General features: G+C 39.6%; 1 protein-coding gene across 4 annotated transcripts in view; it reads left to right on the top strand.

Annotated features, from left to right (window-relative positions):
• The window catches only part of XYLB (xylulokinase), a 104,242-nt gene that overhangs the window by 68,925 nt on the left and 8,907 nt on the right, over window positions 1-26,410 (top strand). For 3 of the 4 annotated variants that reach the window (XM_051612244.1, XM_051612241.1, XM_051612243.1), the window contains exons 16-17: window positions 21,328-21,386; window positions 24,794-24,881. In XM_051612244.1, coding sequence (XP_051468204.1) covers window positions 21,328-21,386; window positions 24,794-24,881 — 147 coding nt within the window. The remainder of the gene's footprint in view (window positions 1-21,327; window positions 21,387-24,793; window positions 24,882-26,410) is intronic. The other variant, XM_051612245.1, reaches the window with a different exon arrangement.

The raw sequence follows: 26,410 nt of genomic DNA, 5'->3' as shown, positions 1-26,410 counted from the left end.
TCAGGTGTCCCAGTCCTTAATCATCTTCGTGGTCCTTCACTGGACTTGCTATCTCTGTCTCTCTTGTACTCTTGTCCAGAGCAGTACCCAGCAATCAAGGTGTGTCTCACCTGTGCTGAGCAGTGCTCCCTCAACTTGCTGGTAACACTCTTTTAAATGCAATCCAGGATGCTGTTGGCAAGGACACATATCTGTATCATCTTTACCTTGCTGTACACTAGGACCCTCAGATCTTTTTCTGCTAAGCTGCTTTCCAGTTGAAGGCCTCCTGACAGTCAGACCTCAGGCTGTAATAGTGCATGGGGTGTTTCCTCCCCAGGTGCAGGATTTGCATTGTCATTTGTTCAACCTGATGATGTTCCTGTCGGTCCATTCCTCCAGCCAGTTGAGGTCCTGCTGATGATGGCACAACCCCTTTGTGTATCAGCACTCCTCTCAGTTTTGTATCACCTGGAAACTTGCTGAGGATGCACTCTAGGTCCCATCATCTAGGTCATTAATGTTGAATAGTATCAGGCCAGTACTGACCCTTGGGGAACACCAATAGTGGGTTGCCTCCAGTTGGAGCTTGTACCATCAATCACAAGGTGCAGATCACCTTTCTATCCTTCATGTGTTTGGTAAATGGTTTCCAAGAGGTTTTACTCCTTCTTCCTCAAGGATCAAGGTGAGCCTGAAACACCTGTAGTTTGTGCTATTCTTCATCTTGCCCTTGTGGAAGGTAGGATTGGCATTTGCTTTCTTCCAGTCCTGGGGATCCATCTTGAGTTGTCATGACATTTCAAAGGTAACTTGAGTGGTCTCATAATGATATCAGCCAACTCCCTCAGCATTCATTGGTGCATCCCTTGAGGTCCCATGGGCTTCTGTACATCAGTTTGTATAAATGTTCCCTAACTTGATCTGTTCTATCCAGGGTAAGTCTCCCCTGCTCTGGACTTCCCCTCTGATCTCAGGCACCTGGCATTCCTGAGAGCAAATCTTAGCAGTGAAGACTGAGGTGAAGACAGCATGGAGAACTTTGGTCCTTTATCACCATGTCCCATTAGTTTGCAGTCACATACTCTAGGCTTTGGTCTGCGTGTGTGTGTTTACGTGTGGGCTCATTTCCAAACAAACAGGCCTGAGGTTTGTGCAGATTTCCCAGACGAGCTCTTCCTGTCCATGGCTCAGGCTGTCAGCCAGCTGCCCCAGCGAGCCAGCAATTCAATTGCAGGGGAAGTTCAGCTTGGGTGAAAACAAAGACACCAGTACATGTTTTACTTCTGGTCTTTAATTACTTCTGGTTCTGTATCTGAAGCATTTCTCTTAAAAATACTTCACTTTGCAGGTGTAGCCTCAAGGACTTTCTCTCATCGTGGCTTTTCTTACCATTTGTAGCCATTAGGAAGTTCAAAATACTTTTGGCAGGGGAGTTAACACAGGTGCCCAGCAGCAACTCCCATTGGGATTACTTAAAGTCCCCTTTTTTGTCAGCTGTTACCTTAGGGTTCATTTCAAGTCATGGGTTGTTGTGCTGTGCTGCCTGCCCAAGGGGGCTGTACTTCACTGTGGACCTTTGTAGGGATAAAACTTTTCTATGCAAAGTAATTCCTTTTTTTTTCTTATTATACTGGAGGACAATCCAATAAACCATTTTCTTTCTTATTGGATATTGAAATAATATTGCTTTTTTTGGATGGAAAGAAGTGTACAGGCTGGATTTTGATGTCTCATTGATTTTAAAGCAAAGCCTTGGCTGCAGTTCACAACAAAAAGATGGTGCAATTTAGGTGCTGCCATGACACTCAGGAGACTTGGCCTGCAGTCCTAGTTCATGTAGATGAGTATCTTCACTGTGTGTTTTTTCACATCTGAAATCAGGATGCTAATAATTTCTCTCAGTTAAGGTTGTTCTGAGGATGAATTGACTATTATTAGACTGGGTTTATAAACCCACCCTGTCACTATATAGGAAATAAGATTCAGGCCCAGAAATTTCTTTTTTTGGTGGTTAATTTTGGGATGAATCATCTGCTAAGGATGCTGCACACCAGCATGTACAGGTCACTGAAGTTTCAGGGTCACAATGGTTTATTTGCATGAGATTTGCATTTGGATGAGATGCTTGTATACAAGTAGAGGAGAATAAACCAGTTGGACTCTTAATTCTGGAGAGCAGCAATTGTTGCTTCTGCTGAAAACTTTGGGTAGCATATGATTTCTGTGTGGTACGAGAAGGGAAGATGTGGGGTAGGGTTCCCATTGTTTCTTCTGGGAATTTGTGGAAGGAAATACTGGCTGACAGGCCATGTAGCCTTTGCATGGTGAGCCTGATGTCTCTGATAATGTCAGATCTTCAACACATGTAGTGCATAGGAGGCCAGGGCACATATGGTCCATCTTGATGCATTTTGTATTGCTCTTTTTTGAGCTAGTAAAAATTTGAGCTTAAAAAAGAAAACAAGAAAGCAGAAATTAGAACATATGGCATCTCTAATTAAGGGGGTGATGTTATTTTTTCACCTTCAAACTCATTGCAGTCGCACTGACCTTAATGCATTTTCCTTTCCTATGGTGCATTCAGTGATTCCCATGAAAATTTTGCTTTCCTGAGCAGGAAGAGTGAGTGAACATGTGCAATCAAATACCTGTATTTTTGTTTCGTAAGAAATTATGTGCTTTTAAAATTTATTTTCAAACTGTGTTATAAAAATAGTCCCATTTCAAGGGGCTTTTGTGAAGAGACGTGAAGGGTGCATTTCCTTTGGAAACTGAAACCGAGATCCCTTTTCTGACTGATAAACAAAACTGGGTCTTGAATCTAAATTTGACATAAATCAAGCCAATGTCTTCACTATTTGGTTTAGAATCTGTCTTCTGCTTGAGGCTATTATGCTTCTTATGAAATATTCACTGGTCCAGAGAGACAGTGTGACTTTGTATAACTTGATGGTGAAGGAGAATTTGTGGGACAAAGCAAACCCTAGTTCAGGTTCTGTCCCTGCTCTAAATTAGGTGATTTACATCCTAAGTGAGTCCACAGGCAGTGAGGTGATAGTCTTTATCTGCTCTCTTTCTGATCTTTCTTCAGTTGCTCATTTCCTGTCATGGCCCTGAAAAACTCTATGATCTTGCAAAAAAATTCTTGACCAGCTCTCTCAGAATTACTTAGCAAGGTATGAATTTTAAAACAAAGACTGACAGTAATAGTAGGTAATAGGATACATAGGATTCCTAATTTTATTTAATAAGTCAGCATCTCTAGTTAGATCCTTGACTTGTTTGCAGCTGCTATATTCCTACTTTGCATATAACAGTAAAGGAAGAGGGTCTAACACTTTCTCATTACCAGAGCTTGTTTTTTTTTTTTTTTCCCTTCTTGTGTGATTCTCTGTAACTTAGCTAGCTTGACAGTGTGTCTTAGTGGATTTTTAATTTTGCAGAACTTGAGTTGATTTGCTTTTGAAAAATTAACCAGACCATGCCCTTGCAAAGTCATTGCATCCCTTCTTACCTCCACGTGTGAGAAGTTTAAGAAAATGATTAGCAAAGGTGTCACTCATTTCTGCATGCTGGATACCAGATCGGACTTGCTGTGAAGTAGTGAACCATATTAAAGCTGTGAAATCAGCCCTGCTCTACAGGGACTAAAACCAGCTGCACCAATTTTACTACTTTTTTCCCTGTGCAGATTCAGGAATGATTGGAATGGAGTTTGACAGTTTATTTACAGATTTGCTATGACTGACAGGATGCCAGAGGGGAAATGTTTGTACTCCCTGAAGATAGTTTTTGGTAACCAAGGCTAAATATCTGACAGGACTTCTGTTACCAAACAGAGTGTGAATCAACAGTTGTGTTACTGCAGAATTCAGTGCTTCTTTTCATTTAAAATACAGCTGAAAATGCAGGACTAAAGCCAGCATTTGCCTTGATGGAAAGTGTCCTCAGAGAAGGGAAGGTATGGGGTGCTGGTGAATTCAAGTCTTCCAGTCCAATTGTGATCTGTTTTCCCTGTAGGAAATGAGGGAAAGGGGATGAAAACCACTCACATGCCACCGTCTTTCCTCTTGATCACTGATTTTCAAACTTAAAATTTGTGGGTTCCATAAATTTTTCAGTATGAGACTGGACCTCTTATGTGGTAAATTCAAGTCTCCTTGACTACCGACCTGCTTCTCTTATGTTATGAGCTGCCAAGAGTTCATGGACCATGCACTGAAAACTTATGTCCGTGTGTGTTATGTTCAGGTTCCTTGCAGTTTAACCTTGAAATGAATAAAATAAAATAAATCTTGTTTTCCTCTTACATTTAGCCCTTGGCTTTGAAACTAGAGCAAATGGGCTTTTTCTTTTTCATGATCATATCATTCTGATTGTCAGTGTAAATCTGCAGTAACCTGCCTAAAGTATTCTTGTGGTGTATAAAAATCAGTCTAATATAACAATCCTTTGATAACAGAAACCTTTTGGAAGAACATTCATGAGCTATTTTCTATATTATATACAATATATATGTAGTAATACTATACTCTGTATTCCCAGAAATAGTATTAAACATTTGATCAGGAAAGTATTTTTTCTTCATTAATAGCTCTTTGTTCATTTAAGAGGCACAGAAGCTTTTGTACATTGAAAAGGTTAATTATACTCAGAGTAAAGGTACTTGAATAAATTGTGTGTTTTATGTGTAGCAGAGGTTGAAGGTGGACAGATTTGTCTAGCACAGAGAAAAAAATATTTTTATTAGATTGCTAGGTGTTAAGAAGTGCTGCCAACTAGCAAAATGTAATCTGAGTATTCATGAGCAAGAGATACTGATATATTGCAGGGGACAGAAAATATGCACTTGAGTGCCTGTGTCCTTACTTGCATTTAAGTCAGTCCTACTGGTTATGTCTAGAATAATAGATTTTGGTAGGGTTAATATTTTTATAGAATCATAGCATGGTTAAGGTTGGAAGGGACCTTTAAGATGACCAGGCTCCAACCTCCCTGCTATAAGCAAGGACACCTCACACTAGACCAGGCTGCACAAGCCTCATCCAACCTGGCCTTGAACACCTCCAGGGAGGGGGCTTCCACCATCTCCCTGGGGAGGTTGTTCCAGCAAGTTACTGCTCCCTCATGGTGAATAATTTCTTTCTGATGTCTAACCTAAATCTCCCTTCTTTCAGTCTAAAACCCTTACCCCTTTTCCTATCACTAGTGTAAAGCCCTTTCCCAGCTTTCCTGTAGCCCCTTCAGGTGCTGGTTCCTTTTTGTTTGTTTTTGTTGTAACTGAATTGGTTACCTGCTGTAGACAGATTCTTTCTGTATTTTTGTTATAATAAGACTATGCATCAAGAAAGAGATGTACAGCAAAATTATCTAAGAATAAATGAGAAAAGGAAAAATGAACCTTCCTCAGTCCTGATCTTCTAGTGGAGCATCTTCCTTTTACAGAAAGATCTGGACACACTGGGTTGTACCACAACTCTAAGGAAGATTTCTCTGGTTATCCTTTCATCAGGCTGAGCCCACCTTACCACTGCTGGGATTCTGCTGACCCTATCTTTAGTGTGGATACAGCAGGGTTGACATGTGAATTTTTATTCGCATTTTTTAATTGTTGGGAATAAAAGACATAGTTCTGGGAACAGAGACTGGCATCTAGCTCAGTCCTTTCTCAGATAAATTCTCTTCTCATTTGAACTATATGACCATGGATATTCTGGCCCTGTGGCAGTCCTGGCTGCATGGGAGCTTTTCTGTAAGGGAAGAGTGATGATTGTGTTCTTACTGTTGTTATCCATGCAACCAGGCAGTTCCTTTGGGAATGGGAGTAGTGGTTAACCTATTCCCATGTCTTGCTACCTTGACTATTGAAAAGCTTTTCTCACAATAAATCTCACTGTGGCATGTTACATCTTACTCCTGGCAGGCTTTGTTCTGTCCATGCTGGCTATGGAGAAGAGAGTTTATTCCCTTTCTCCTTGTGGATATGTTTTGGGGTTTTTTTTCTGTGTTTCCACTAGGTTAATGTTAATACTGCCTGTTTATAGCATTAAAAGTTCTGCCCTTAAGGGTGAAGGAAGTTTGCCCAAGGTAATGCAAGAAGTCATTGGCTGTGTAGGGCAGAAACGCAGTCCAACAGCACTGAATCCTGCTTTCCAGCTGTAGTTCTAGTCTAAAAGATAGAAGACAAGATGCACTTTTGTTAGAGTTCAGACAATCCTGAGTGTGGATGGTGAAATCGTTAGCTTCCAGGTTCTTCCTGTTGCTGTAAGAAGTTGTTAGGTGTCCACCAAGTTGCTGTATTCCTGGCTGATGGCATCATTCCTGCCTTGATTAGTACATCACACGGCAGTTACTACAGCTCATGCCTCTGTGCAGGTTGTGTCTCTCTGAGCTCTATGAAAAGATATACTCTCATGCTTTTTAAGACCCAAGAAAAGTGACCAAAGTAGTTACAGAACAGTCAATGACCAGGGTGCCTAATATTATATTGAAATTCTTCAGTAGTTGGATTATCTTATTAAAAAAAGATGAGATCAGATAGAAGGAATGGATCAGCAGCAGAACTGTGAACTGGAATGATGAGTATTACTGGGACTGTCATCCAGTGCCTAAAGAGGGAAGCATAATTACCACAAGAAGGTCATTTTTCTAAGCAAAGGACAGCTGTAAAATGCCTTTACCAGGAAAAAAAAAAAATCAGTATTTGTTGCATTGCATCTTTGAATTATTCATCAAGATCAGACACTTTCTTGTTCAGTTTACTTTGTCATTTTCTTCCAGTTTATTTTCAGCAGTTTGGATGAAAATATAACACAGTAGCACCAGCTTACAAGAGACATTCAATTCACTAGATGTCTTGATTGGAAAGACATGCTTTGGTCCAAGCTAAAATCAAGCTCTTTTGTTTTAATGGTATATTCCTGATTTATGGACAAGTAACTAGAATTGGTGTTATGGTATCTTTCTGTTAACCCATTCTTATTATTTAGTGAGTTATTTCAGGCCCTTAATTTAGAATAAACAAGATTTACTTATGGATAAGATCCTGCATCTTCTGTTCTGTACAGCCTCTCTTAAAACAAGTATTTCCCAGCAGTGAGGTTTGATTGTCTAGAAAGGTTTAAACATTCATTTTTCTGAAATTGCTTCATGTATATAGGTGAAAATAACACTCTTTTAGGAAATTATAGGCATGGTTAGTTTGTTTCAAGACCCTAGTCAGAATAGTGAAATGAGTAAATAATAATTTATCTGTCAATTTACAACCTTTACTTCTTATACACAAGTATACAGAGAAACTCAAGTACACAAGGGGATTAGAATCTGCCCCCATATGTTCCTCTCACCATGATCCTTTTTTTCCTTTTGTTCGTTTCCCCCATAATTTACTTTGTTTGCATATTTTAGTGTTTCATACCATGATGCCTGAGTCAATTTTCTTTTGAATAATTAAACAGGTACATGCCCTTGGAGAGTCATTGCACCCTTTATTGCCACCTTAATGTGTTAACTGTGAGGAACTGGGAAAAGATGTGCATTTTTTTTATTGACTGCTGTTTTATGCAAGGGTTGCATGTAATGTAGTGAACAGAACTCAGAGAGTGTAGCGTGCCTTATTTTGGTGTATGTGGTGAACAACATCTTGGATACCCAGAGGATGTGCCCAGGCTGGAAAACCTTGTCCATTTGTCATTTCAAAAGATGATGTGAACAGCCTTTCATTTAAAAAATTACAATAATAATAAAGATAGTAGTTGAATGACAGGTTCAGTGGCTATTTTGTGATGTCCTGATCTTAGATGGGGATGACTTTAGGTTGCAGAAGGTTTTGGCCTCTGCAGAAGAAAATGTAAATAAAAGAACTGGTCATTGAGTGAGCTGTGGATTTAGGAGAAGGGGAAGAGAGAGAGGAGGATGGACAGGAGAAGTTGTAAAGTTTTTTAACTGAGGTGGCTGAGACTTCTCTGGAGGGGAGACAGAGTCAGCTGGGGGACTGGGGTACATGGCAAAATCCAAGCAGCTCTGGGAATGGCTGGGTTGACAGGGAAGTTTCTGTAAGCAGTGGAGAGCTCCAGAATCTCATTAAAATCCCAAGCCAGGGGAGCTTGAGCGTGGCTGTGCTACAGGTACAGCTCTAGCAGTGATATTACAGGGGTTTGTTAAAATTGTGCTGGCTTGGATAACTGAGTCAGTGTTTGCATTGTAGGAACAATGAGTGCACACCAGGGTAGGGCAATGACAAAATGTGCTTTGTTAAATTGCATTTTATGTCACTATTGCCTGGTAGTCATGCTTTTCTTTTCCCCTTCCTTTTGCGAGAAAATGCTTTTAATTGTAAACTTCTTTCAGTGTCTTTGGTCACTCTAAATTACATTAAAATATCTGTTTGCCTTCATTGCTCATCCAAGCCCTACTCTTTGCAATTAGGATGCTACTAGAAACTTATATTGATTTCTAGGTGGGTGTTTTCCTTAGGATATGACGTATCTCTGCTTTAATGTTACAAAACAAACCAAGGCATTTTGTGTTCTTTATTGCCAACAAATAGGTAGTTGGGATTGTTTGACTCATTACTCAGCATGCAGTGAGTGCCACATAGAGATCCCAGCTGATCCCTGAGGCGAAGGCAGCTGCCTGACTCCAGCTCCCTGGCAGGGGGATAAAATCTTTGCTTCAACTGTTGAAGGCAGAGAATTCCTCTAGAAACTTCTGCTTGGTCAAGCTTGAGGAGGAAGTGGAGACTGCAGCTTATGCTTTTGATGTAGAAGAAAACATGGGGAGTATCACAGCTGTTTATAAAAGAGCATCCTCTAGAATTGAAGAGATTAACATCTCAGGGAAGGCTACAGGAGCAAAGCACACCTGAATAATGATCACTGGTTAAAAGACATCAGTGCCTTGGAGATAAAGAACTGTTATAGATTGTAAAAGATTATCAAAATCCCTCAAACCAGACAGTGTTAATGATGCAGATCATGAAATGTGTGGTGACTGAGATTTAAATGTGTGTTTTGATATGAATTGTATGATCACTCATCAAAAGCTTCAGACCTGTTGTTATTTAAAGAGTGTTTTCTTTACTATCTAAATCAAATATGTCAGTTCTGCAATCTGCAGCAGGTTAATTGAAATGCAGCGAGAGTGCATAATCTGAATCAAGCATGAGGTTGGCAAACTTGGTTCATCCTTTTATTTACGCAGATCTTTCGCCACTCAGCTTGGGAACTGGTGATGAAATCAGTGTGGTTTTCCATCCTTCCTTAGACAGGAAGGATTTGGGCTGTATGGAGACTAAAGGAACAATTCTGAAGATGTAATACTTGATTGGATTGAATGAATGAACGTATAGCAGGAGCTGGGAGAATGTCTTACAGTAGTTTTGTAGTTACTTTTCAGTGTCCACTGATGGACTTCATCTCACTTGAGTGAAATTCTACAAATGTCATGCCAAAAATACCCCGAGGTAACTTTTGCTGTCTCCCTTTTCTTTATAAACTGTTATTTAATTTTATGTGATTGAATTTGCTGACACTCAGTGCACATTAAGGGAGGAATTTATAATGCTAGCTAAAGCAGAGGGTATTTCAGGTTTGTTCTTTGTCTTCTGCTAAGTCCATGTGCAGCTCTGCCTGTTAGAAACCTGTGCCACTCCATGCTAGAGCTTCTAATTGGGCTCCTGCCTTAAGATCAGATGCTATCTTCAGAGACTGTCAGCAGGATAAAAAACCCAAACAACCATACAAGAATTTGTAAAAGCCTTTGAAATACAGTGTGAGGGTTTGAAGACGTTCTTCTTCTCAGGTGGACCTTTGGTTCCATCACAGTGGTCTCTTGGCAGCTTTAACTTTTATTGATTGTATGGGAGTGTGATGGCAACTAAGGATGGTTCAGGAGGATCCATCAGGCCTGTGTACCCACACCCCAGCTGGAGAGGGTTGTGATAAGGGCAGGCACTAAAAAAGCCCAACACTTTGCCAACAGAAAATCTCCCCACTTTCCAGTGGCATGAAGTTACTAGGGTATTTAGGAGTGGATGTTTGTACCAAGGGGTTGTATTGTTCAGTATTCAAGTGTACCCTTCCTAGGTCTAATATTTCATTTAAAAGCAATTTGCCTGAATAAAATAAAATATGCATGATGGGTGAACACAGATGAGCTCTGTTAATGTATTCTAATTAACTTGCTAAAAATATTTTAAAATCTTAATAAGCTTAAAGAGAATTGCTGATGATCAGATGCAATGTTAATGAGCATGGTATAAAAACATAAGAAGGTAAGTAGATAGCTGATTGGCAGTAGCAGTGCTGGCTGTATAGCTAACGTTTTCCTTGTGCAAAAGAGGGATCTTTGGGTTGAATTTTGGCTTCTGTCTTGGTAGTTAATTTCTCAACATCTATTCCTAGAAAGCTTAATGAACAAAACATTAAAAAAAAAGAAAAAGAAAAAGAATGTACCTGTTTGATTTGAGGTGGAGTAAGGATTTTATTGCTTAATTATGCCCTAGAAAAAACACACTAAGGACATTTATAATAAAGTATCTGTGTTCTTTGTGTGTGGGAGAATGACTCTTTCCCTTTTATATATGCCATAAATCTCAGATTGTAGTTCTTTTTCTCTCCAGGCTATTAGGTTTCTGCAGACTGTGTTTCATTCCTTAGCACCTATAGTTGCTTGGCAACAGCATCTGATTTACATGAACCCAGCCCCATGAATGAATAGTTACCTGGAACCTTTCTGCACAGAAACCCCAAGAAACGTAGCGGTTCTCCCATTCAGGATGACAATTATTAGGAAGTATTAATTGCTTCTCTCTATTCATCTCTCTGTAGCCTTTCTTTTTCAGTTAAAGGAGAAAAAAAACCTGTATTCTCTCTTTAGTTCTAGCCTGCCAGAGGTCAGAAAATTAATTTATAAATAATCCACTTGGAAAGCAGGAGGTTTATTAATAACAGAACATTTCAGTCGTGCTCAGAGCCTCAACTGGTACAAGCAGTCCCCAGTGCTGAATTCGATAGGTACAGAAAGAAAGACATTCAGAGAAGTGAATTACCCCACCACAGTTGCACACAGAAGGTCAGTGTGTTGTGTTTTTTTTTTTCCTGCTAGTAAGTTTGGTGTAGTTCTTAGGGAGGAAAAGGAGTAAATGTTTCCGGCTCAATGTAATTTTTTTCCCTTCTTGGCATATGGAACTTCATTGAACAACCAATTAAACAGATTCTCTGCTACCTCAGTCTAGTGTTTTGTGAGCAGGTACACCTTCCTATTAATTAATTTTATTCTTGTGAGGTACTTTACAACCTGTAGGTTATTTCTGTTTGGAAGAGTAGGAGGTACTAAAAAGAAGGAGAAAAAAATTTTAACGGCCACCAAACACAGAAAAGTCTTACAGGACTAGGAGAAGAAGAGCTACAGGCAGTATTTGTGGATGCTAAAACAGTTGTAATAATTATTTTGAAAAACCTTGTAAAGAAAACACCTAAATTGACTTGTTTTATAAGTTCTTTTCTGTTTTTCAGCTGGCTTATCCTTTGCAAAAATAAGATGATGCTTGGGCTTTGACTCTTCTGTTGCATTTCTAGAGGCCTTTGTTGATAAGATGCAAAGACTAGTGCTGAGGGAAACAGAACAGTCCTGAGATCTAATAGAGATCTGGTTTTCAAATCTAGATCTCCCGCTGATTTTTTTTCCTCAAGTTTGTGGTGGTTTGGGTTTCTCTAAAATCAAGATACCTGGTGGGATGTTCTTTCCCTGTTTCGCTCAAGCGGCATTCAAGGTCAGGTCACCACGCCCTGTAACTTTTGATTATATCCTGTGGCTTTAGGTAATGCTGAACTTGCAGCTGATTATTACTGCATTTTCTCCTGTGGACATGTCTTGCTACTGATGCACAGGCTCTGTAGATTAACTAATGCAGAATCCAATGCATTTGTGATCTAAGTGATGAAGAGGCTTTTGTTCTATTCTTGGTTGTTCTACTGATTTTGAGCGACCTCGGGCAGCTCATTTATCTCCTTCCTTCTCTCATTTTAACCTTTGGTGGGTGGTGTCATATGTTGATTTGCAAATGTAATTTTCTGTTTCCCTTAGAAGATTTGCAAGGCTGAATATTGCTGTGCATGAGGACAGTTTTTAAAAATGAAACGACGATGGTGTTTGTGTTTCTAAATGACTCAGTAGCAAGCATTATTTACTGATGTGTGGTCTGCAAAGCCACATGGTAATTATACACATCAGAGTTGTCATAGGCATGGGATGGGGGTGGGTGTTTTGCTGAGTTTCAAGCACTTATTTCTCATTTGTTGGAATCTTTGAGGAAATACTGAGCCGTGCTGTAATGCTAGCAGCATTAACAAATACACTCATTTTTAGTTAGTGGAAAATGCCTAAGATAGCAGGGATCTTTTTTTGTATGTTTGTTTTGGTTTTTTAAACCAATTTCTGGGAACATCTTGCACGCCTCTGACTTTGGGTGAATGTCTCACCTCCAGTCCTGGGAACTGAGCATCAGGGGCTGTAAGTTTGCATTTCCAGGGTTCCCAGAGGCCCTGATGTGTAGCTTGGTGCAGAGCCCTCCTGAACTCTGGGGCTTCCTGTGGCAGGAAGGAACACAGGACACCTGACCTCCTACCATAGGACTCTGCAGAGCATGTGCCTGTATGTGTCTGTTGGAGCTGCAGACCTACAAAGGTGGAACATTCTCTCAAGAAGCCAGACAGGTTTCTAGCAAAAGGTTCTGTGTGATTCATCAGGAGTTTTTGTACACTGGCACTTTGTTCCTAAATATTTGGATTGGCAAACTGACAACATGCAGTGTCAGATACTTCTAAGGTAGACTTTTTTAATCCTCTTATAAACTCTGGTCTTTTTTGATGGTGGTTTCAGTGGTGAAGACATTTCTGCCAGGCACTGGTTGTCTACCAGCAGCACTAAGCTGCAGTGGTTTGTGGTCTTGAAATTATGCCTTTTAATGAATATCAGAACTTAATATCTGTAGCTTATGAAAAAGGACAAGATGCAATTTAATTGTGGTCTGTAAGTGCCAAGATACAATGATGTTTTAACTGGAAGGTTAAAGCCACAATGATCAAGTGACTAGAAGTTTAAAAAATAAAAAACAATATTATGGGAAAAGTGAAAATATTTAACTTTAAAGGTCATTAAATGTGAAAAGAGCCAGTAGATGCAGTAAATTCTGTTATTTTGAGTCCTTCAGCTGAGATTCTGTGTCTTCTTCAGATTAGTTCAGCAAATACAGAGCTGGGCCTGATGGTGGAATCACTGTGTTAAAGTTGTGTCATCTTGTTTAAGCAGCTGGTTTACTCTGACCCCTTACATTTTCGGACCATTCTTTAGGTAGGTTATTAAACAGCTGGATGTGGTGGCTGGATATCAAATGCCCACTTTGGCTCTCCTGCAGGTTTTGTTTTCAGACTGGTACCACCTGCTTTAGAACGTTTTTTTGTGGCTCAGTTGATTTGTTGCAGTGGTTCCTGATTTCACGTTTATTTGCTGAATGACAGGCATTCTGAAGTGGAAGGGGAAGGCAAAGCTGTTTCCAAGAGTCTGTGGATAATTGTGGAAGTGTGGGGTAAATCAAAGCAGGCTGTGCTTCTTGTTAAACCTTTACTTGGAGCCTTGGCTACTTTATAGGTGTTTGGACAACTGTTGAGTAACTTTTGTGGGGATTGGTATGTTTCTCCAACACACACTATTTTTAAATTTCACAGTTCTTGCCATAACCAAACTTTGGGTAACAAAAAACCCAAAACTTCAGTCAGAGGCCAAAAGTTAAAAAAAAATGAAACCTGATGTAAGCCAGTTACATTGGTACATGAACACATTTTACCTACAAATTAATGAAATATATTCCTTATTTTTTCTTTAAGGAATTAAATCAGAGCCAAGAATTTACACCAGTAGAGATAGCAAGGGTTTATTAAATTATTGTTAGCAGTAATGTCTTCAGGAAGGGACTTACCCCCACATATGTTTTCAGTCTTGACCAAACGGATTTGAAGTGGTCCTTCTAATTTGTCTTTCATCTGTTTCCTTAAAAGTTTTCACAGAAACATTTTTCCAAAATACTCAGCCTATATCTATGAAAACTTGCATTCTGAATCTGCTGCTTTATTTCTTTTTCTGCTGTAAACTCCAGTGTTGAGTTCTGGATTTTTTTTCTTTTTATACTTTACCATTGGAATTTATCCCAGGTTTCATCAAAATGTTCTGTCAAATAAGAGATCTGTGTCTCAACAAGAAAAAATCACAGCAAATTGATAAGTGATTGCAGCTCTGCAGTGTTTCTACAAGAAGTGCAAATATTTCAGAGGACTTCTTGCAAGCATGTCAATGTATATGTTATAACACTGTTATGACTATTGATCTGTTTGTTCCCAAGTAAGTCTTTAACATTCATGTGCCCAAGTTTTCCCTGCTGTATAACTCTGCTGAAGTCGATGAAGTTGAATTGTCAGTGGGGTTGGATCTTGTGTAGGTTTTGTTTCTCATTGTACATCTTAGACTATGTGCATTTTTGAGGTGATCTGCAATAATTTAAGGTGCTGCTACAAGGGAATTTGTGTCCATATTTTTCTGTTTATTTCTTCTGAAATCCAATAAAAAAAGGAAGACTTTAAGTCAGCATTAGGTTTTAAATGCACATCTGAATTGAGCTAGACTAAGGATTTTCAGAGTTAGGTGATTTGGTGTCTTTAAGTTTTACATTGTGAAAGATAAAGTTTTGTCTTTATTGAAGCCGGGTCTTGAGAAAGCAAGATTTGGCATCCTCATGAAGAACAATTTCTGCCATTAGAAGTTTCTTGAGAACATAAGGTGAGCTAGACTAGCAGTAGCAAAGGGGTCTTGACTAGGGATTCCATTTCTACTGTTTTACTTAGATGTGTGTGCATCTACTCTTTTTAGTGATACTATTCTTGCCTTACAGCAGGATGAGCAAGAAAAATCATGCCTGTTCTCCTCTACATCAGTGTAGAGACTTTATCTATGTAAGCAGCATAAATGTTGAGAAAATTAGCCATATTTGTCATTGCTGCTGAGAAAATGAAGGCTTTTTCCCCCTTTTGAATTCCAGCTGGTGTGACAGCAGCAGTAGCCTCAGAGGCTGGTGATCAATTCTATCCTTAAAAATTGTTTTTCTTCCCCAGGCACTGCATCTTAAAAATAAGAATAAATTCTATGTCTAGAAAGTTTCTGACATACACTTGAGCTATTGAAACCTTCAGTGAAATTAAAGCATGTTATGAAATATGAAAACTTCTTGGCTTATGAGTAAGAGAACAGCTAACCTGGATGGCAAATAGGGCTTGATTTTCTCTGTAATAAATTAGCTGACGCTTCAAAGTGAAAGTCAGAAACGCTTCTAAAAATAGTTTTTAAAAGCTTTTATGAATTACTATGTGGCTTTTAGAACTCTAAGGTGGGTGAATTTCATAGAATGGTTTGGGTTGGAAGGGATCTTAAAGATCATCTAGTTCCAACCCTCCTGCCACACCTTCTACTAGACCAGGTTGCTCCAAGCACCCTCCATTCCAGGGATGTGGCATCCACAGCTTCTCTTGGCAACCTGTTCCAGTGTCTCACCATCCTCACAGGAAAGAATATCTTGCTAAATAGCCAATCTAAATCTCCCCTCTTTCAGTTCCCTCTAGTCCTGTCACTCCATGCCCTTGTAAAAAGTCCATCTAGCTTTCCTGTAGCCCTCTCAGGTACTGCAAGGTGCTCTGAGGTCCCCACAGATCCTTCTCTTTTCCAGGCTGAACAGCCCCAACTCTCTCAGCCTGTCTTCAGAGCAGGGGAGCTCCAGGCTCTCTTCACATTCATGGCCCTCTTCTGGACGTGCTCCAGCAGCTCCATGTTCTTCCTGTGTTGGGGGCTCCAGAACTAACTCAATGTGTTTGAATATTTGGCTTCAAGCTTGTAATTTATTCATTTGGGCAGTTGTATTGGTCTAAATTAAAAAAAAAAGAAAAAGAAAAAAGAAAGAAAAATAATAATTAAAAAATTGGGAAAAAAAAAGGATGTGTTCTAGTTTATGTTACTTTTGCCTCAATCAGTCAGATATTGTCTGATGTGCTGCAGGCTGGTTTGTGGCTGTCTTTTTTTTCTCTCATATGAAATACTTGGAGATGTCAGAAGTGATGCAGCACAATGAGGTAGAGAAGCAAGTGCCTTTGGATGCAGTCCTAGAACTCAGAGGCACATAAAGGGCACTCAGTATCTTGTACATTTTCATATTTAAAAGGGTGCAGACAAGAGAAGCCTTTTACCATAGCAGGAGTTTAATTTCACAGTCTCTACATGAATAAGAAAGATTAGCATTAATTTTGGAAGAGTTAATATGCATGGAGGACAATTTTGGAACATTTGTTTTATAAATGAGACAGAATAATAATATGCTTTTGTTTTGTATTTCTAGAATGAAAAGCTAGAAAATACTTTTTTTAAAAAAATTATAGTGTTTGGAGTTAATCAGAAATAAAGGAGGGGCTGATACTTTTCTCATTGCTTGCAAATTGTAAATTGCAGTTATTTGCAATCATGCTTATAGCTGGTGTGGATTCATGTGCATAATCATCTGCTTTTTGAATGCATGTTCTATTGTTCTGTTTTATTTATGGATTCAGTTGTGATGAGAAAGACATTATGAAGTTGTTTGGATGAAGCCTCAGAATGTCTTCTAGGAGTTTTGAAAGTCAGGGAGTGCCTGCTATTTGGGATACAAACCTGGGCTGTGTGTAGCACTGGAAATTTAGCTGAAGAAGCTGAAGAGTTTTCAGCCTCCAAACAGAAGGTCAAATTCTGCTTTTGGACTTTGCAGAGCACGAGCCAGCAAAATTCTGGGCTGACACAGGCATGTTGCTACAGTCCAGTTGAAATATGGCCAGACCCAAAAGGCCTGAGGTCAGGAGTCGTCCCATCGATTCCAGCATCCGGACCCGTTAGCAGTCTGATCTGACTCTGCTTCTGGTGGAACAGAAGGGTGAATTTCTACCTCCAGCCTCCTTGCACAAATGATGTGGCAGCAGGCTTTTGGTGCTAATTAACAGCACTAACCTTCTGATTGATGAGAGTTTGCTTATGTGATTATTTTTCTTAATAGCTATGGTTATGTGCCAAGACCATTAGAGGGGATGTCAGGAGAGACTCTCCCTGTGTTACTGGTTCCACAGTCTCACTTGTTGAATCCACTTGGGCAGTGCTCTTTAAGTCCTCACTAAAATCTTTGGTTTTCCTTCCACTTTTTGTCATAGTCTTCTTAAACTGCTTGCTTTTCTGGGAAGGCAGCAGTTCTGTGTTTGTAAATACACAGTGATGCAGGTCTTCAGTCTTTTTTGGACCACTGACAGCTGCTGAACACAAATAATAGTAATTTCTCCCTTGTCTCAGTGACAGATTTTTATTTTTTTTTCCCTTACGTACCTTTCAATGAATGCAATATTTTGGCTGAAAACAAGAGGCAGGAGGTGAACTTTGACATCATTCACTTTTGCTGGATCTGTGTGAAAAGCAGAATGGGGATTGTGTGTAACATATATAGAGTGGGCTGACTTCTCATCCTGTGTGGGAAAGTGCCTCATGCTCAGTCTTCCCACATAAGTGAACTTCTTTACTTGGGCCTGTGCCCCTCCTCCTGGCTGATGGGAATGATTAACTGAATTTCATTAGATCAGTCACCATGTTCCACAGCAGATAATAGATCTGTAAAATATGTACATATTGCAGGATGACACCATAGATCACAGATCATGGATCACAGAATTGTCATGGTTGGAAAGGACTTCTGAGATCACAGGGTCCAACTATCAGCACACACGCACACACACACACACACACACACAAACCCAATACAAAACCAACCCAAAAAGCACAAACCAAAACCACACCACACCAAAAAACCACCCACAACCCCCCAAAAAAAAACCTTGGCCACTGGAGCAGGCCCTGAAGTGCCACATCAACATTTCTTGAATACCTCCCAGGATGGTGACTCAACCACCTGCTTGGGCAGGCTGTTCCAGTGCCTGACCACTCTTTCAGTTTAGTAACTCTTCTAGACAGGGTGCAGTGTTTTCTAGACAAATGCTTTCAAGATGGTTAAAATTCTGTATCAGCTCTCTAAAAAATCATTAGTTTTTAATTGGAAGGAAACTGGTTGGTTAGGTACTATAAAGGGAGCTTTTTAATTAAAATACGTTTAAATCTGATTCTCTCAACTGCCAAAGAATTTAATTAATTATGTTTGCTACAGTTTCTGTTTTGGTTGTGGTTTTTTGGTGGTGTTTTTTTTCTGGTGTTTTTTTTCTTTTTTTCTTTTAAACACTGTATTTAAGTTCTTTTTGTGCACTGCTGTAGAGGATAGATGGTAGCTCCTGACAGATTCAAGTACAGCTGACTGAGAACACCACTAGTGATGGATGAACAATGTCTTTGTTAATGCCCCTGTATACATAAATAATGGGCTTTCTTTATTTATTTATAAGATGTATCCAATTACACATCTCAGAGCAAAGGTCCACCATTCAGTAAAGCACACAATATTGGCATTAAAAGGACAATCCCTGAATTCAGTGATCAATGTACTTTCCTCACTCTCAGGAGAGAGACTGAAATAAGAGGTAAACCTAAAAATCAGCAAATTCGATTAAGTTCTTTTGGGACCTACTCCTCATCTGTAAGAAGTGGCTGAGACTCAACTAGGGAAGCTGTTGTCTCTGCTCTGGCTGTATGCAGAGCTGCCTTGGGAAACACTGGCTTCACCGAGGATCACTCCTCCGTGTGGTCTGGATGGACCAGTCCCACCAGTACAGCAGGTGAGATTCTGTTGTCAGGCAGTGCTGGCTAGGACTCACTAGGCTGCTACCCACTGGGATATGTTTTGGTGAACTGAGCCAGCCTCATTATTCAAAGCAAAGGAGAATGAATGATTTTGCCCTTCATGTAGTTTCAGTATGGGGTTTGGGGGTTTTTTTACTGTGTATCTGTGTGTTCATACTCATAAGCTGATCCAGTTTAGAACTTGAGATGTCCAACCAACGTTAGAAACTTTGCAGTGTAAATTGTTAGTTTCTTTTATCAAGTAGGTTATATACTGAAATAGCTGTTCAAATTTTGCTATGAAGTAATTATTCTGGATTAGGATGAATGTTTAGATGATAAGGGTGTTAAACACTTTTTGCCCTCTTGGTAGATATCTAACTAATAGCTGGGTAAATGCATACTCCTGAGTGGTTTGTATTGAATAGCACTGTGAATTCACCCCTACTTTTCTTATGTTAACCTATTAATGTAGAAGTATCTGGAATTACAATTATGGCATCAATTGATAAGGTAACCAAAACCTGAATCTTCTGACCTAGCAAGGAGTAAGTCTCCTGTGTCTGTGATTCCTAATGTCAACATTTTACCTGTTTCAGGGGCACTGGAGTCAGCTAGAAGGCACAAATCAGCCCTGCCTCCCCTATCAGTCACTGTGCAGTGGAAGCAGACAGCAGTATATCCTGACAGAGCTATGAAACATTTGGAAAGCTGTGGAGCAGAAGCTCTGAGAGAGCTGGCATGCAGATAGATGGAAGTGCAAGAAACACTTGAGCTAAGATATGTCTGCAGTTTTCACAGGGGTAGTTGCTGCTTGGCTTTACCACTTTTGGTTTGTCTGCTATTCTTTCCTGATGATGATAGCCCAGCAGTTTATTAAGCCCCTTTCCAGAGTCAGTGGAGAGCAAGCAGGTCTTATTCTTTGGTTTTAGCTGCTGTGGAATGGAGCAGACATGTTTGTTTCTCATTCTGTCCGTGTCAGATAGAATGTGGTGTTTTCATGTTGGATATAGTAGTTCTGCAAGAATTTCCATCTGCAACAAGGTTTAGCAAGACAGGATTGTGACTACGAGGCAAATAATTTATAGTTCAGTTTGGTTTCTGGGAACAGAGGCTTAATAGTTATTTTTCACTGGTTTCTGTGCTATTATGTTGTGATAATCTTGGCAGGGATCTGTCACTCTGTGTTGGTATAATTGAAACTTGTTTCCCCTGAGGAATCCCTCTGCTGTTTGTTTTATTTGTTTACGGACATTGACAGAGATCCTAATGGCTTTTAAAACCCAATTTGTGCATCACTGAATATCCTCCAAAGAGGAAAATAAAATTAAATTTATCAGTAAAATAGGGTCCCCCATGCAATGCTTTGTCTAGGTCTTAGACTCCACCTGAGCACCTGTGAGCCTAGAAATGGCATGGTGAGCTTTCCTTTTATTTCTAATTCTGTCTTCAGGGCTTTTGTCATTAAGATACTTGAAAGGAGAAATGGCAGTAAGTTACTTAGGGCATTAGTGTAAGTTGACCAACTTTGCCTTGCCTTGTGAGAAATAAATTATCTTCAGATTTTATTAAAAAAGAGTTTAAGAAAGCAAAACAATAACCACAGTAAAATACCACTATTGAGAGCGTATACATGATGCCTTATCTTATTAAGGGTAATCAAGTGTTTAGATTTTGAAAATATATGCTATTGAAGTATTTATACATTTATTTTGTTTTAAGCCTTTGAAGAATTTCAGTGGACCCCTGAATTTTCATTTTGACTACTCACAATTATAATGCCCTACAGAACTGTGGTTATGGAGAGAAGTATGGCTAGTTGCATGCTGTGCTCCAGTGCATACATGCACACAAATAAAGGATGAGGCACAGGACAGACATTCAGGAATGGGAAAAGGAAGGATAGGATTCTTTAAAGAATGGAGGATAACTTTTCAGCACCCCCAAGACTGTGTGTTTGCATTGGATAAAGGTTCAGATTTATATTTTTTTTCATTTTATTGAAGCGACTTAGACCATCTCTAATTACCTTTTGACACACTTCCTTATCATTCAAGCATCTAGGGATTGCCCAGGTTTCAGTGAATTCTGACTGTGAACGTCACAAGGAGATAAGTTTGGAAAATGTTGCTGATTTTAAAGGTTATCTGTCAGTTTGTATATATACAGCTATGAGCCAAACCAGTCTGACCTCAAACCAGAGCTGTAGTGTAGTAACACTGCCTTTTTTGTTGTATATCTTTTTTGCAAGTCTCCCTGACTTTAATAACACCATAATAACAATAAATCTGCAATATTTATGTTGCCTCTTCTAAGGAACTGTTCTAATGTGCCTTGGAAAGGTGAGTAATTAGTCTTAAGTCCTTTTTTACAGAAGGTAAATTAGAGGTACAGAGAGAGAGAGCCCAGACCATCTGACTCCCACCTCCTTGTTCTCATTGCTTGGTTCAGTAGTGCACATCTTGACAATATGCATTTTCAGTCTGATCCGTATGTTGTATTGCATTGCAGTGCCCAGAACAAGGATTTTGGCTACTGGTGGTGCATCCCACAATGAAAAGATCTTACAAGTAAGTAGAGAATTAAATCCTTTGACCTGATCAGATTCATCTTCATTTTTATTTTGACGTACTGAGTCCAAGTCACTGCACCTGCGCAGGAAGGTGTGGATATGGGATTGTGTCCTGTTTTGAGCTCAAGCCAGGACAGATTGTGAGCCTGCTGCAAGTCTTTAGGGCTTTTCTCCAGGTTTAGTGTGAACACTGTTAGCTCACTGCTAATTTTTTATTGAACTTGAAAGGTTTCTTTACAGTCTCCTAGTTTTATGAATGTGCATCTGAAGCACTGTTGATTTCCACATCTCATCACTTACATCAACTCCATCAGCAAAGAAATCAAGAAGACACTTGAAATAATACCTGAGACTTTTGTCATTTGGATAAAAGTTGGATGATGGATTTAAACTGGAGGGGATATTATGCTGGTGCTGAACACTCAAAAAACCCCACCTCAAACAAACAAAACCCCCATACAAACCCCAGAACTCTGCCCTTGTTCTGAGTATCTTTTATTCCACTGACAGCTTGGACAAGCAAGCTCCCCTTTGCCTAGAGGCTCTGACACTGAGCCTGCAGGTAGACATGTACACCAAAAAGGCACCTGACTAAATCCTGGGCTAAGTCCTGGCACTGAAGTTAATCAACATGGGGTGAATTGTTTTCTGAAGATGCCAGTCCTTTTCTACCAGCTAGAGAGAGCCTGAAGGCCAGCCTCCATTGTCCACTGTGCTCTTTGACAACTGCAGTTGTATGAAGGACAGTTCCACTGCTCTGCACAGCCTGAGCTGGAATAAATGGATGTTGAAGAGCAAAGAGCAGAAAGCTCTTTTTCCTGAGACATCTAAAACACACATTTGTGTAACCACTGATTGTACAGCTGACTGGGACACAGCAAATTTGGCATGTTTTGCCTGTAGATGTCACTTCTCTTCATCAGCTTTGGTTATTTTGCTTAGGAACTTGACATTGAAAAATTAACTGATAATTGCTTAAAACATTGGTCCCTACTGGAGTAATTCTACTAAGAATATGTCGGGAAAGAGATTGGGTTAATAGATGAGTTTGTTTTTAAAGCTGTATTTCCAATTTAGGTACCAGGATGGTCTCCTTGCTGAGGAATGAAGGCAGAGAACTGAATGTTTTTATAACATGTAATTCTGCAACATACACAGCTGAAAAACTGTGGGGATGTGAAAGTGGTGGCTGTGATGCCTGCTCTTCACGTGTAACAGTACAGCTGCTTTTAAAACTCATTAGAACTGTCTTAGTATAATATGATCAATACAGTGTCATCTACTTAATTCAATTACTGGTTAATTGGATCCTCCTTTTTAATTTAATCAAAACCTCAGAAACCGTATCAGTTGCATAAAGAAAACAGTTTCCACCCTTATCATGGTCAATTTTGGATAATTTGTTCCAGGGGCTACAAAAGACTATCATTTAATTAATCAACATTCAGTAACTTCTGTATTTTACACTGCAAAGGAGGTAACTTAGGAAAATCTGTTAATATGGTAGGTCAGCTTTCTCTGTGGTTCTGGGAAGCTTTTTATAACATACATGGTGCTTGATTAATGGCCACATGAAACACAGTGAAATATTTTTAACAGTAAAACCTCTAACAGTTTTTATAAAAATTATTAATGAGAGAAACCACAGTTTCAAATGATTTACCTTCTGGATGGGCTTGGAATAATTTTAATTTTATAATCATGTGACACAAAAGGTAGCTATTGTTTGCAGTGTTACAGCACTTACTAGCATTCAGTATATAGCAGAGCTGTATTGTGTCAGGGTCTGCAGAGATGCAAAAAACCCCACCTCTCTGTTGTATAAAGGAATTTACAGTTCAAGCTTAAGAAATACCTGTTAGAAATGAGAAAGAAGCAGATGGGGAATGTGCTGAAACGATACAGCAGTGTTGGTTGGCAGGATGGGCAGTGGAACCAGCACTCTGTGATCTTCTCATTTCCAGAGGACTTTTAAATAGGTACCATGATTAATTTTCCATTTCTCCTCTAGCATTGAAGTTCATGTATTGCTTATTGCTTGCAACTGAAGTTAGGCAATACTGGCTTGGTTATTCTACCAGAAGAAAATGTTTTAAGTTTAAAGCTCAAGCTTTCATTGGATTTTAGTTAGCAAAAATTATGAAAATTGGTGATTTTTCAAAGGTTTTGATTTGCAGATTCTCCACACACCTTCAGAGAAAGAGGCAAAATCCTTTAGAGATGTCACATACTATTCTTCCTGTAACATATATGGATTGACTATTTTAGTAATCTTTTAGAAGTCCCTGGTACCCATAATCAGTAGGACTGTAAATCCCTAGGTTGGGGTTGCAGATCACTAATCCAGACTGGATTCCAGCACACTGTTGCCTTATTTGAGACTCTACTGTACTAGTATAAATCGGGTGATACACTGTTTCCTTTGGTAAAAGGGAAAAGCAAAGTTAAATCTGAATTGTGAGTTTGCTTCTCACCTTGCTCATCTGAGGGATACCTGTAATCCTAGAAGTGACAAAACCAAAATGGAGAGAGTTTGTTAACAATGTTTTCAGAAAAGTGTTCTTGAAACCCCCTGTCCCTACCCAAATATATCTTATTTTTTCCATTTTTTGTATCTATTTTCCTAAATCTATACTGTGGGGAAGGGCACACATGCCCAGCAACTGGTGTTGCTTTTAATGCAAAATTTTGTGTGGTCTAATAACTTTAGTATCTGTTGGCTACCATAACACATTTTTTTTGTGAGTAAAATTTTCTTTGTATTTGTCAAGTCAAGCTGAGAAGTGTCTTGGTATATCTTCATAGCTAAGGATCCCTTGAATACAAGAAAAATCCTGGTATGTGTAGAGATCATATAACCATCCTGTGTCATTTTTCCTGTTAACCTGAATTTGGTGGGAAGGGTGAAGATGAAGACAATACATTTAGTAGGCTTTCATGCTGGAGCTTTTATTTTATCAAAGTTGAGAACTGGGTTGCCATGACTGGCTCCTCTCTCTTTCCTTTCCACTTGCCTCAGCCATAAATGTGATAGAAGAAAGCAGGCATGAGTTGTGGGTTCCTGAGAAGATCTCTTGCCCTGACAAAAGCCTTGGGCACAGGCAAATTGTGTGGGCTTATGAGAAAGACAGTGCTTGAACCCAGATTCCTCTGACCTTGCAGTAAAGAGATCTGGAGAGAGCTGGGACTTTGTTTCTTGGCTGCAGTTACATCTCCAGCTCAGATTTTGCAGTACCCTGTTGCGTGACAACTTCAGGACTCGTTGCCCATGGTGCTTCTTTCTGTGGGTACCCAAATGCTTGGCTGGGGTGTATGGTAGTTACTGGTTTTCCTAAGCAGTGATAGGGCATTGCTTATCCCTTGTCTTCTAGGGACATTCCTAACTGATGCTTTGATACTTCTCAGGTCCTGTCTGATGTGTTCAACGCGCCGGTGTACACTATAGATACCGCAAACTCGGCTTGTTTAGGAAGTGCTTACAGGGCAATTCATGGTAAGACCTTAAGGAGATACTTCTGAGTGGGCTGGGCATTTAATTTCAGTAGGTTAATACTTGGGATTAACATCACTGAAGATGAGAGGAGAATAAAGCTGTGTGGATCTCACTGGAAGGACGTTCAGGTCAAAAAGGTTTTTTTGCTCTTAGTGCATTTCGATCAGGCCCATGAATAATATTTGTGTTACAATTCAAGTCTGGTGACTGCTTGTCAACCAAGGGATAGGGCCTGGAAACTGTTGGTACTGACAGGGGAAGGTCTAGAACCTTACTGTATTGAGTTGCTACCTCCATGTGCCTCACTTGGAAGAAAACAGCCAAGGGAAGGTGCTGGTGTAGCCTGCTGCCCTGGTTTGAGGAGCAGGCTGTAAACTGGATTGCTGAAATGGTCAAACCAAACAAAAAATTAAATCCTAGTAAAGAAGATTAGAGGAGGCAGGAGTGACAGGACTAGTAATACTGCTGGCCATGTAAATGTTGTTAAACCTATGTGTATCGTCCAGCTTCTAAACATCAAGACAAAGGATATGCAAAATGCCCTGGACTTCATGCTCCAGTATGCACTTTCTTTTGAAACACCATAAATCTTGGGATATTCTTAGGTTGACCAGTCATTTTTCTTGCTGTACTCCATCACTCACTGTAATGCAACAGTCCAAGATTTCAAGTATTAATTAACTGCTATCTACTAACACGTAGAGGTGTATGTTAAGGGGGACACCAGCCATTTAAGAGTTGAATCCCAGGCAGGAAATTTTATTCATGTATATTCACATATAAATTCATATATTCAAGCAGTTCCTAATATGTTACAGCTAAGCAAATCCAAAGAATGTGTATGAAATTCTTAAGTCCATATTTAGGCCAACTTCTGTTAGTCTCTGTTTTGTTTATTATAAGCTTTTGGACCTTAAGACATGGACAGCTTCTGTGCAAGCTCATGTAAGATCATGGGATCGCAACAAGCATGGCACAGATAACATCAGCCATCAGAAGAAATCAGAAAGGTTTTAATTTTAGAAGCAAATTCTGCTGTCACATTATAGCATCTGAAGACTACATGCTCTCCTGCATTTGAAAATAGCAGAGAAAATTGCACAGCCAAAAACTTGAGTCAATGTGTTTAATGCACACAGCATGCTCCTCTTTCTTTCCAGAAAAGACACAAGGGTTCTGTAAGGCAGTGGAAACAATACTGTTAGATTACAAGTATGTTTGAAGCCACAGTTGTGACCATTTTCCACCTTTGGGGGCCAAGTTTCTGTACTGTTTTTCTCTGCGCTCAAATTTTTGCTTCAGAAGCCACCAGAAGCTTCCCAGCACCTAGTTCATGTGAATGCATGAGAAACGTGGAGCCATCATTAAAGTTAATCCAGATATTTTGGAAGATGTGAATTCCCTCTACCAATCTGGCATATGAAATCTTGAGGCTTGGTTGACAGAGCGTTTGAGTGAAGATTTCAGATGGAGGGACTCCTTCAGGTACTCTGCCAGCCAAGTCCCAGGGGCATGCTGTGTGTGTTTCT

The sequence above is a fragment of the Apus apus genome, chromosome 2 (genome assembly GCF_020740795.1).
Source record: "Apus apus isolate bApuApu2 chromosome 2, bApuApu2.pri.cur, whole genome shotgun sequence".
Taxonomy (NCBI): domain Eukaryota; kingdom Metazoa; phylum Chordata; class Aves; order Apodiformes; family Apodidae; genus Apus; species Apus apus.
Note: the sequence above shows the minus strand (reverse complement) of the source record. Positions and strands in the feature narration are given on the sequence as shown.